Here is a 13633-nt window from a genome sequence, read left to right as displayed (position 1 = left end):
TATATGTATGCATTGGAAGACATCATCTTGAATAGCATATATTGATCCTCATGAGCACAGCAATTTGTCACTATTTATACATGCACATATTACATTGTTAACACCATATTTATTTATATATTGTTGCGCTGCATTTCTTCATTTCATTTACTTTTCTATATTTGGGAACACATTATATGCTAACTGCACAATCTTTTTAGGAGGTTTATTGTGCTGAAGGTTTTTATACATGATTATAGATATATCTAGCATACCTAGCCAAGACTTTAGCATAAAACATTAGAATAATGGAACATATTTGTAGCAGGAAAAAAAGATTGGCAAGAATATAGTCAAGACGGTAACAAAGTTTACTAAAGCAAACTTTAAATATAAGGTACATAAAGGTATAAAGAAGCACATACTTCCAGCAAAGATTTCACATTGATACCTGATACCAAACATGCAAAGTCTCCTCCAGTAACCAAAAGAACCGGTTTAACCAAGCAAACAGAGCAGTAACAACAAGGAAAAGAATGCAAAGAACCAGGTAGCACTGAACTCGAAACACAAAACGCTGACAAGGTCCTGGATAAGTACATACAGCTGCACATTATCAGAGTGCTTCTCATTATCTTTAAATTCAGGTACCTTTCAGTGTTACCCCTTAATTGAGCAGAACTTTTTGAAAATGCATTAGATACTTTAAAGGACTGCATTAACTAATTTTTATGTTACACATTTACAGAATCTACACAGTGAATCGTAGACAAATGGATTATAACATTTGGTACGGCGGCTATTATACACTCACTATGGAGGCTTTTCTGATCTGGTCCTGGATACCAAAAGTCAGGGTGAAGATTGTGGTGTTTGTCCTCGTGTACAGCTGACTGAGATCTGGATCCAGAGCGGTTTCTTTCCCTACTTCCAAAACAGAGAACCATCACCATTTTGGCAGGGTGCTGCAGTTCCAATGAAGGGTACTGAACTTCCAAATCACACTATATATCCATAAAAAGGTGGTTTCTTATCCAAATGCCAATTTAATCCAACATTACAAAAGAGAGTGCCAGGTACAAGCACAACTGCAAAACACACATTAACCAGGCTTCCTTATTATGTATATTAGATCCGTTCTTCAATCTCAGAGCTCCAGTCACCACTTCCACAGTAAAATGTCCTCCCATCTGAAAGCCAGCCTGGTAAACACTGAACTACCTGTAAGAAGTGATACCTCACTGCCTCTCTCAACATTTCATGCCTGCTCTCAAAGACTCCTCCCCCATCCCACACTATTACCTTGTAGAGGGGGTGGGTGCACAGTCTCTGAGCAACAAGCTCTAAACAATGTATTTACCTGCAGGGTGTGGGCAGGTGCTTGCCTGATAGTCCTGGCAGATGCTTTGACATTCTGGATGGCGAGTATTGTTCTCATGCAATGAATATTAAGAATACATCTTGTGGCACTAGTACAACAAGCTGCCTTTATAATTCAACACAATAGCTCTAAAAAGCCATACGTTTTAATGTCTAAAGTATTATGTGAATTCATGGGTATGTGGGTACTAAGAATAAACTGTAGATTAACACATTGTGACTGTTTCCCTATTTTATTTAGTTACATTTTCCTTTATCAAATATATGATAGAACAATGTAAGCAGAACTCCAGGCAAACTGTTAAATGGAGGGTTAAGCTTCGTTCATGCGTCCTTGGATGCAACCCAAAGTCAGAGTTCTATAAGGAGTGTTTTGCCTGCAGATGGAACAATTTTCTGCCTTTTTCAGCTTTTTAGATTCCTGTACCAATTGTGAAAAAACAGCACAAATCAAAAACCCCCTCACCAAATATATAACATATATCAAACCAAAACAGTGCATAAATCAATATTCAAAAAATAAAAATAATAAATATTAAAACATTTTTTATAAAATATTACAGTGTCTAAAAAATATAAATTAAATAAAAAATGTGTACATGTGTACAAAAAAACTCCTTCCCAGATGTTTAAAAAAAATATTTTTAAACAAACTCCTTCTCCCAAAGAAATGTGCTTCCACCATCCACCAGTGTGAAACCAACATCAACCGCACTCACCAGATGATGGTGAGTACTACAACTTTTAGAATTTTAGGGATCCTAAACCCCCTCCATCTCCTCCAGGGCTCCTTATCCACCTTATAGGTCTTGGGTTTCTCTTTCCACTCAATCCTAATTCAAGCTCCACAGAGGTGCAAGAAAGAAAAAATAACAGTGTAATACTGCTACTACCATGTGCAGTACTAAAAATACCAAGCCACTCACATGTTAAAAGATGAATATAAGCATTGATTTATTGCCTCCATTGGCTAGCATAAAATCCATATTATCCGCATTCCAATCCAGAAACCTCACAGTCTGTTTGTTTGCAAAGGATGACAGAATACAGCGCCAACAACAAAAATGGCCGCTTGGAACGCACAGCTCAACATGCGTTCCACTCACTGGAAGTGACGCAGGACGTAAGGACGGCAGACCGGAAGTGCGTCGCCGCGTTTCACCCCTCCCACAGGGCGTTCTCAAGACCAGATTCCTGTACCACTCGCTTGCTAGCTTGAGAAAGAATTCGCATTTCCACACAGCTGTCTATTTACAGAGTTCTGTGAATGAATCAGATACAAGTACCACAGTGCTGCTGAGTGCTCTGCCAGTTTACCGATTCTTCCCGTCAGTGAAACTACCTTCCTGTATGTTGTACGGGCACACAGATTAACCAATTGCCCTCCTGAGGATTGACCCCATTTTTTGCATTACGGCGCTGCGTTACTTTAACGGACAATAGCGCGGTCATGCAATGCTGCACCCAAATAAAATTTACGTCCTTTTTCCCCCACGAATTGAGCTTTCTTTCGGGGGTATTTGATTGCCTGTGCGTTTGCGACAATTTTGAGGGGAAAAAAACCCAATATTTTTGACTTTCTGCTATTAAACACGTCCAGTAAAAGATTAGAAAAAAATCAAATTTCATCATAAATTTAGGCTAAAATGTATTCTGCTACATGTCTTTGCTAAAAAAAAAAAAATCCCAATACCTGTAAAGGTTTACGTGAAAGTTATAGTTTACAAATGGTGGTATAGATACTGGAATTTTTTTTTTGTTTACTAGTAATGGTGGAGATCAGCCACTTACATATAAAAAAAAGCACTGACACTGTACTAATGGCACTGGGAAGGAAGGGGTTAAAATGAGGGGCGATCAAGGGGTTAACTGTGTGCAGGGAGTGTTTTACTAGGGGGTGGTGTGTGTGCGTTTCACTGTAAGCACACTGCTCTGGATGGCTGTGCTGTTCACAGACATCCACAGCAGTGTACCCGAGCCGACAGTGAGGAGGACTGTTAGTAAACAAAGCAGTCCTCCTTCCCATCGGAGATGCTCGGTAATCACAGGATGCCAGCGGGGAATCACCGTCCGGGACCCGGTGACTAACAACCGCGGCCACAAATGGCAGTGAAGTTAGGGCTCACACGTAACCCCTACCCGGAAACACAAAATCACGTATATATACACGTGATTTTGTGCACCCCTGCCGCCCTGTAGCAGTATATCTGCTATAGGGCAGTCAGGAAGTGGTTAAACTAAAAAATTAATGGCACCAGCAATCTGGTGAACGTTGGTGCAATACTTTGCAGGCTCCTAAAAATGAATAAAAATTTGCATTTATTATTATTTTTTATTTTTTTTAAAAAAGGTGAACTTCTTCTTTAACCACTTTCCAACCACCCTATAGCAGAACTACTGCTACAGAGTGGCAGGGCTGTGCAAAATCATGTATATATACATGATTTTGCATTTCTGGGTACGTGCTGTCATTGGTGGCTACAAATGTCAATCACCAGGTCCCGGCCAGAGATTCCCCTCCAGCACCCAGCGATCACCGAGTGTCACTGACAGGGGAGAGACCTAAGTGTAAATACCACAGGTCTCTCTCCTGCCAGCAGTAACATGCTGCTGTGCATTTTTCTGCACAGCAGAGAAATACACAGCAGCATGTTTCTCAAGTAAAACACACACAGCACACAGTTAACCCTTTGATCGCCCCAGGTGTAAACCCCTTCCTGCCCAGTGTCATTAGTACAGTGTCAGTGCTTTTTATTAGCACTGATCAAAGTATTAGTGACATTGGGATGTCAATGGCAGTTAGTTCCCCTCTAGTGTCAGAATGCATGCGGCAGTCCCGTTATGAGTCGCTGATCGCCATTACTTCTATAGAGAAAAAAAATTCCAGTATATATACATACCAGCCTTTGTAGATGCTATAACTTTCACGTAAACCAATTTACATGTACTGGGATTTTTTTCTAGCAAAGACATGTAGCAGAATACATTTTGGCCTAAATGTATGAAGACATTTTATTACTTTTTTTTACTGGATATGTTTTATAGCAAAAAGTCAAAAATATATTTTTTTAAATTGTCGCTCTTTTTTTTTGTTTATAGCGCAAAAAATAAAAACAGCATAGGTGATCAAATACCACCAAAAGAAAGCTCTATTTGTGGGGGGGAAAAAAAGGAAAAAATAGGACATACATTTCATTTATGTACAGCGTTGCATGACCGTGAAAATTATCAGTTAAAGTAACCCAGCGCCATATCGAAAAAAATGGCCAGGTCAGGAAGGTGGGTACATCCTCTTTAGGGCAAGTGGTTAATCCTTTGGCAGATAGACTAGAGCTTGCCTACTACAACTGTTGATTTGCCACTCTTCAGAAGCCAGCACCATCTAAAGTATTCTACTTCACACTAACACCATAAAGTTTGTGTGAAATATTTACACAGCAGAGCTTCCAAACGCAACATAAATCCTATAATACTGGCTATTCTTTTAGGACTATGGGCAGCTTTTTGAATTTCCAGCCATAGAAATGCAAAATACCTTCCTCAATGATCTCTACTATCTAAGATAGACAGCTGGCACCTTTCACCACACCCAATCCAGGGTAATCTACATGACAAATGACTGCCAGACAGGTACAGAAAACTAAAGGCACTCAGATATAGAGAGTACTGTCACTTGAACTAGCTGGATTACTGCCATGAGGAGTAATGATATCTTTATGGGTATCTAGTGGTAGCCATGCTGATTATTCATGACAGCTAGAGTAGGTTTACTATGGGTTCTTGCTAAATATCCATAAAAATTTCACAATGTCCTAATCTGGCCAGAGACAACTACAAACATCACTCAAGTAAGGTTAATAGCAAAACAGCGATAGGGCAGTTTAGAAAGCCTGCGTTTACTTTTGTTTTATATCCCATTATAAACCATAAAACCTCATTGCCATTGGTATCCCAAACCGATATCTTCCATGCGCTACTTAAGATGTCTAGAGGTCTACCTGATGGTCAAAATACATATGGGCACCTAAACTCTAAAGTTAGGTGCACAAATTCTGTATAAATATCCTTCAGACCTAAAGATGGCCATAGATGATTAGTTTGATGATTGGCTCCCCCATCCACACATTTGAGACAGACATTCTCCCTGCTGTCCTCCTGTTTTCTGACAGCGGGACTTCTCTGCTGCCAGAACACACGTATCAGTGCTGTATCTGATTGGCTGCATGAGCTGATAGAACCCAAATTTTCCAACAGTCCCATTTGAGAGGAGTTGATCACTAGATCAACTCCTCTCTAACGGGAACGTCCACAGATGGTTCAAAATACGGCCAGTCAGAACTGCAATCCATCTATGGACAGCTTAAAGTGGTTCTAAAGTCACAACATTTTTACTTTAATGCATTCCATGCATTAAAAGAAGTTAGGGATTCATAAAAAAAATATATACTCAGCTAGGTGGATGCTGCATTTGTCCGATTTGTCTCCCGTCAGCTCAAAGACCGACAACCGAGGGATCAAACACTGCTGTCAGCTGAAAACAGGTCACAGGAGTGCAGAATAAACTGCACTCCTGTGATCCACAGGAAAATACTTACCAAATCCTCACTCAAGCCAGCACTGTGCCCATGTAGCAGCTCTCTGCTCTCTTCCTGCATCCACAGGACACAGAGGCAGCAGTGGGAGCCTTTGGCTTCTGCTGCTGTCAATCAAATCCTGTAAGCAGAGAGTGGCGGTGGGAGGAGGTTCAGGGGAGCAAGTAAGTACAACATGTTTAAGTAAAATGTATCCTTTACAAGCACAGCACAGGCAAGCACAGATAGCTCAAATTTCAACCATTCAGCCTGCAAAGAAGGGAAAAACAAACACACACATGAATGGATAAATCTCCATTGTATAAAAGTAGTCCTCAAATTTGTGGTTGCTAATGCTGCTGAACAACGACTTCATCTGACTGGATCCAGATTCACTCTTTGGCTGATAACACTGTTCAACAAATTTTTATTTTTTGCCAGTTTTGGAAACAAAAGGATCCATTTCTTAATGAATTTCACATTCTGAGTTCAAATATAACAATGAAATTTGTCAATTGGCTCTAGTTTTTCTGTAAACGGAAAGTTTTCTACTATAGGCGTAATGACTACATAATGCACAATAATTATATAGATAGATGTCTTTCCACAAATATAAAGCAAGTGATATTGACTACATAACAAAGCCTAAATGGCATAATATATTGCATAGGATTACCAAGAAAAATTATAGCCATAAGCTAAGTTGAATCATTTTAATACTTAGGATTCTCACTAGTTTTGTCTTCAGTTTGTATCGGTTTTGCTTCTCTTGGCTTTTCTCTTGTATTCGAGGAAAGGGCTATCTCTTACAACTGCACGTGACTACACGCTTCAGGTTCTTCCTCACTTGACTCAACCACGAAGGATTCTGGTGCTTTAGGAATTGGTAGCCCCTCTCCATGAGGAACTGGACGTATTGCCGATGGAATATTTGGATAGTGCACAGATAACTTTTTCTTCTTATTTAGCCCTTTTACAATTGGAGGCACCATACAAAAGTAACAATTACTAACATGATCTGTTGGCTCTCTCCAAATCATTGGCACAGCGAAAGGCATAGATGCCTTTTTTCCATTCAACCATTGCTCCAGTGCCGTCCCACAAGAATTGCAGCATATATGTGGTGCCCAGCTCTTGTCCTGGTCTCCTATCTTGCAGCCAAAATACAAGTTGTAGGCTTTCTTAATCATTCCTGTTATCCTCCTTTTTTGTGAGATAAAAGTTATTTCACCGCAGATATAGCAGAAATTATCTGCTTTATTCACACAAGTTCGAGGCATTACTGAGTAGCCTATATAAGCATAAAACGAAATGTAAAGACGCTGTCGAACTACAATCAGCTACAGATACTGCAGCTTTTATGCAGTGAAGTGATGCAATTAAAGGCTAATATTGCATCATCTCAGTATACATGCAATTTTCTATTGGTCACCAGTATCAATTGCGCAATATGCAGCTGAAGTTGCATCATAATTTTGAATGGCTTACGTCATTAGATGGGTGAATATATCATGGAAACTAGAGCAAATCAACATTTTTTAGGGTCATTTTCGTTTTCAGCACCCCAAAATTATGTAAGATTAGCTAATTTTATGGCCAAAACTTTTTACCTGTTGAACAGTGTAATATACCTTACGTCTTAACCAATTTTTCAATGAACAGAGTGGTACTTGCAATCATGGGGGGAGGGAGCAGGGGCTTTACCTAAACTGTGTAATATGAGGACAAACCTAAACAATTCATTAAATTGTCAAATCCGGTAGGCTTTAAAAGAACTAAAGGCAAATCTTTTTGTTTAGTTTTGGACAGAGGGATTAGAACGCCTGTCGGGTTTTTATTGCAGTTTGTGCATTCTCTAAAGAGATTCACCCTCTATTTGTCCTGTTTACCATTATCACTGAAAGCAAAAGTAAACAAAAATCCATAAAAATAATATATAAAAGTGCCGCGCTCCCATACAAATAAACTTTGAAATACCTTATATTAATAATTCCAAAACGTAAATCAAAATTATGATGTATATCACATATACCACTCTATATTAAACATATATATTTCTGTGCTGATTACCCTTTGTGAAAACAGAAATCAATTATCAGTATACCAAAGTCCATATATAAATATAAATATAAGTGTACACAGAGTCCTCTTCCGATTAAATTCAACATAAGAAGTGCCACTCCCAAAATCCACGTGCAGTGTGAACTTAGTATGCGCTCACCTTGTGTTTTGCCTAAGATGATAGGAGGAATATGGTTACATCAGTCCTATGAGGACAAGCGTTTTTTGCCTGTGTAAAGATCCTCCAGATATAAAATGGACCGTTGTAATTATATATTATTCCACCTGGGCTCTCTCCAATCAAAAAGTATGCTGTATAAAGGAAATGGATGGATTGATCTCTCCCTTTTCCCCTCCAGGGGTCTCCCTCCACCTCTAAATAGCCTCTCTCTGATGTATCTCAGATGGGTATCATAGGAGACAAACAGAAACCATGGTGCCTTATCCTTTTTAAAATGGTAATTTATTAATGGTCAATTTGCCACTCACATGATTACACTTTTCCATAAGCTAGTGAGAGCATAGCCTGCAGTATCTGCTATACTCGCCGTACTGATCCGAGACAGCGTCGTGACGTCAGAGCCCCTCCCCTAAGCGTTGCGTCACCGGGTCACGTGACTTCATCACGTAACATAATCACGATTTACCATAGTAGCTCACAAGTATTCACATTTTTTGATTTAAACAAAAATCCCTAATTTTGGATTGTCCCCTGAAAGTAATAAACGGAAATCTTCTAGTGGGGACCTGGGGATCTCCAAGGAATACCCAAAATTTGCAGGGATTTCCTCTCACTTCCTGTTTGGCCTAGGGGGCAGGAAGTGAAAGAAAATCTCTTACATGGGACACAGATGGTTGAAAAAAAAAAAAAAATATGACAGGGGTTATAACCCTCCCTTGCTCTATCAAAATGGAAAAAAAAAAAAAGTTTTGCCTATAGTTCTACTTTAAGCTGGCTATAGGCAAGTAGATTAATGAATGAACGTCTGTACAAACATTTGCACGAACATTCTCAGAGTACCTTCAATCACTTGACAAATTTTGTTTGAAAGTACTTAAAAATGTAGTTTGCTTACGACATTCTTTTTTTAAATGAATGCAATTTCCCAAATGAAAACCCCATTCACTGTTAGAAATTTGTTCATCTGAAACAAAGTTTTTGTATGAAACTCTAGTTTAACACTTTAATTGATGGCAAATCAAGGAGATGATATACTGCATCTTAAATGGGGTTTGTACACAAGACCGTGGATAGGTGGGAGCAGAATGATAAATATATTTTTTTTTACCCATCACAGAATTGGAGCTGTATCAGAATATATTGTTTATACATAGCTACTCACAAGGTTCACGCATACACAGATTTTACCACTTGCCAACCGCGCTGTAGCCGAATGACAGCTGCACCGCAGTTGCCCAGTCCTGAAAGGGAGTCATATGTCCTATGGACACAGCTGATCATGTGATGTGGTAAAAGGCCAATCACAGCGTCCTTTTACCACATGCTCAGCCGTGTCCAATGACACAGCAGAACACTGGAAAATGCAGTTGCCGGTTATCGGCTGCACTTTACTTACACTGTCACAGCATGAGAAAAGTACTGCCGATAACCGGCAATTGTCAGCGAAAGGATTGGCACCGATCATCAGTGCCCTGATGATCAATGCCCAACAGTGCCACCCACCTGTGCCCAGCAATGACATCCATCAGTGGCCCCCCCCCCCATCAGTGCCGCCCAGTCAGTGCCCATCAGTGCCGCCCATCAATGCAGGAGAAAAATTACCTGGTTTGCAAAATTGTATAATAGAAACAAAGAAAACCTTTTTTTTTTTTTTAAATGTTTTGCTCTTTGTTTATAGAGCAAAAATAAAAACACCCAACAGCGATTAAATACCACCAAAAGAAAGCTGTTTGTGTAAAAAAAAGATGCAAATATCATATGAGAACAGTGCTGCATGACCGCGCAATTGTCATTCAAAATGAGACAGAGCTGGAAGCTGAAAATTGGCCTGGGCAGGAAGGGGGTATAAGTGCCCGGTAAAAAAGTGGCTAAAGGAGATTGTATGGTAAGGGAACCAATTGGTTGGACACAGGCAAGCAGATTAGTCTCGTGAATATTTGGGGCAGGGAGATAGCTGCCCTTTGCATGATTCAAAGGAGAAAGGGTTATTATATATAGCATCCTAGAAAACGAACACGAACAAACACACACACAATGACTAAAAACTTGAAGAACCTTGATGGAATCTTAAGAGAAATAAATGCTGCCACTGAAACTCTTAAAGAACAAAAAAAAAAAACACAACAATATTTTCATTGATTTCAAACATTTAGAATAGAGATTTTCATGATGCAGATAGCCTGAAAACACAACACTTATTTAACAACTCTGTGTACTCACTCAGCCCAACCCAACAGCAGCAGTGCCAGTCTCTCTGCTGGACTGGTTTTCTCAGTCTTCTCACAGTGGAGTGATTTTTGATCTGAACAGATATCACTGTCCATAGCAACAAATCAACTTCCATTTTTTGCCACACAGCTTACAGTAGAAATTAAAGTTTAAAAGCGCATTTGGCTGTACTCTAATTGAGATAAAGTTTGTCTCACACACTTTTTTATTAATTACCTTAAAGTCTCTCAAAAGTGTCTCACTGTCACTTAGGTCATATTCAGATCAGGGGACACACTGCCTTAGGCTGCTCTCACACTGATCCGCTTTTGGTGCGTTCTTTTGAAAAAAAAAAAACAAAACTGAAGAAAAGAGGAAGAAAACTGCATCCCTTTAAATCCGGTTTAGTTCATTGCGCTTCAGATGCAGTTAAATAAAAATCTGTTTGCTACATTTTTGGTGCATGTTTGGTCTGGTAAAAAAAACCCGCATCCCTCCATTAAATTTAATGGAAACCGCATCAAAAAACACAACACACTTATGGGAAGTTCTCAAGCCCCGGTTTACAGAAACGCACGACATGGGAAAACATATAAATATTTAATGGTGCCCTTCTAATCAACTCAGCACAGTGCAATTTTGGTTCCTGATTGACTTCAGTGCGATTTCAGCCCCACAGACTTCTATATTATCTCACAGAAGTCACATCAACGTAGATAAGAATAATTCCTATACAACTGATGCATTCAATATGCTTTTTTTTTTTTTTTTAAACCGTAATCTCACTTCCCTGGTCATCCTTTATCCATGGATTTTGATACAGCTGTGATTAAACCCATCGTCCGGTTGATCAATCCACCCTTCGCTTGGTCAGCAAACCATCAATCAACCCTTCAAATGGAACAGCCCTTCCTTCAAAATCAATGAAAGGAGGGATCATTCGATCAATCCTCCTTTTGTTAGATTAATCGATCGGCAGGAGGGAGGACAGGTGTATCGGCAGGAGGGAGGATAAAAACTCCTTCAGTGTAAACATAGGTACTAGGCAGCAAGGATGTGCGCAAGTAAAAGGTTAAAAAAAAAAAAAAAAAAAAAAAATTCCAAAAACCCCAGATCCATCAAAGTTGCATAGGAATGATTTTTTTTAATCTATTCTGATGTGACTTCTATGAGAGAACATAGAAAACTATGAAGCTGAAATCACACTGAAGTCGGATTTTAATGCAAATCTCTTCTCTTGTCACGCAATTCTGTGAACCTAGACTTGAGAACTAAATTTGCCCTGAAGTCTCATCAAAGTCGCACTGGAAATTGTATGAAAATTGCATTGGAATAGTGGGAAGTTTTACGGGGAAAATGCAATGCAAACACGGCAAAAACATCAAAAATGCATAATGCAGTGCATTAAATTTAACGCAAAATGGGAACAACGAGGCAAAAACGCATATGCATTTTTGATGCATTTTTCAGACAGTGTGAAGGTAGCGCTAGCAAAAATGGTTTCCAAAGGAGATTGCTGAGCTAGTGCAGCCTCTTCAATTTGTAGGCAAAACCCTCCTGACTCTAATTAGACCCCTATAATGGAATATCTGTTTTGAGTTATTGGGCACACTTTTTGTGCCACACCTGGCAATTTCCAAAAACCAAATCTAAAAAAACCACCCCAAAAAAAACAAAACAACAACCTACTATCTGGCAGTCAGTCTATTAAGAACTATTGACAACGCAGCTCTGATTAACTAAAGACCATTTGGCAGGGTTGCCATCACCCTCTGTGGCTTTCTAATATACCCAAAGGCCAATTCCTTAGAATAAGAAGAAATTGTACCTCCCTGGATACCTACTTATCTCAAGCCTCTGTCCTTAAAAATAGATTAATGGAAAAGGGATATGAAGAATTACACCTTACCCGGACCATGCATGAGATAGCAAATATGGACAGAGAACTATTACTGGCTGATAACACATTGCATAGGCCACGTAAAATCTGCCCCTTTGTCACTACGTTTTCCAGACAGTATAAAACGATCTCTAGGATAATAAATCAGAATTGGAAAATTTTGAAAGCAGATCCAGTTTTAATCAAGATTTTACCAGATAAACCTGAGATCACCTATAGGAGAGCCCAATCTTTTAGAAACCTTATAGCCCCTAACATCATTAATCCACCTAAGAAAGTCTCTTTTCTTGACAATATGGTTGGCTTTTTCCCATGCAACAAGTGTATCATATGCACATGTAATGGGAGAAGGAAAAAGAAAGTTGAAAGTTTCACTTCGGCCACCACTGGCAAGACTTTTAAGATTATGAATTTTATATCATGCTACAGTAGGCATGTTGTTTATCTTTTACAATGTCCTTGCAATAAGCAGTACATCGGACGTACTACCAGGAGGCTTAGAGACAGATTACGAGAGCATGTTAGTAACGTGAAGAAAGGCTATAAGGAACATTCGCTCTCGATGCACTACAGAATAGATCACAATAGGGATCCATCTTCTTTGATGTTTGTGGGGATTGATGTAGTGCAAGCCCATTGGAGAGGCACCAATAAAAGAAGAGCGGTGTCGCAGATGGAAACCAAATGGATTTTCCAGATGGATTCCATGCATCCAAAGGGACTTAACATAGAACTGGATATTATTTGTTTTATTGAAAATAGTTGAGTATTTTTATATATTTCACTATTTTATAAACGCATTTATACATGCATTTTTTTTTTCTATTTTATCATTACTGTTTCAGGTCTATATTTATATATATATTTTTTATATCCATTTTCTATATTTTTAAACATTTTATACGCTTTAGGATGCGGACATCATTTTTTCATAACTTTATCTTACATATTATAGGTTCTTACATGGTCTTCTTCTTTATCAGAATGATTTAGTTTATGGATTCTTATTATCCCAATTGTGATTTTTTATATTACTTCTTAGTTATTTATTATGGGATGTGCAATAATGTCTGCACCATAAGGGAACAGATACTATATCTGCATAATTTTACCCGTTTCTATAATATATTACAGTCAGGTCCATAAATATTGGGACATCGACACAATTCTAACATTTTTGGCTCTATACACCACCACAATGGATTTGAAATGAAACGAACAAGATGTGCTTTAACTGCAGACTGTCAGCTTTAATTTGAGTGTATTTACATCCAAATCAGGTGAACGATGTAGGCATTACAACAGTTTACATATGTGCCTCCCACTTGTTAAGGGACCAAAAGTAATGGGACA

General features: G+C 38.8%; 1 protein-coding gene across 4 annotated transcripts in view; it reads right to left on the bottom strand.

Annotated features, from left to right (window-relative positions):
* DVL3 (dishevelled segment polarity protein 3) overlaps positions 1–13633 on the bottom strand; it is a 193388-nt gene that overhangs the window by 70994 nt on the left and 108761 nt on the right. Inside the window, exon 1 of one of the 4 annotated variants that reach the window (XM_089685468.1) lies at positions 794–1161. The exons of the other annotated variants lie outside the window; for them this stretch is intronic. Coding sequence (XP_089541594.1) covers positions 794–932 — 139 coding nt within the window. The 5' untranslated portion in view covers positions 933–1161. Of the gene's footprint in view, positions 1–793; positions 1162–13633 lie in introns of those variants that run through there. 4 annotated transcript variants of the gene reach the window in all.

Source organism: Staurois parvus, unplaced genomic scaffold, assembly GCF_062004578.1.
Source record: "Staurois parvus isolate SC_StPar_1 unplaced genomic scaffold, SC_StPar_1.0 ptg000376l, whole genome shotgun sequence".
NCBI lineage: Eukaryota > Metazoa > Chordata > Amphibia > Anura > Ranidae > Staurois > Staurois parvus.
This window is presented reverse-complemented; position numbering and strand designations above follow the sequence as displayed.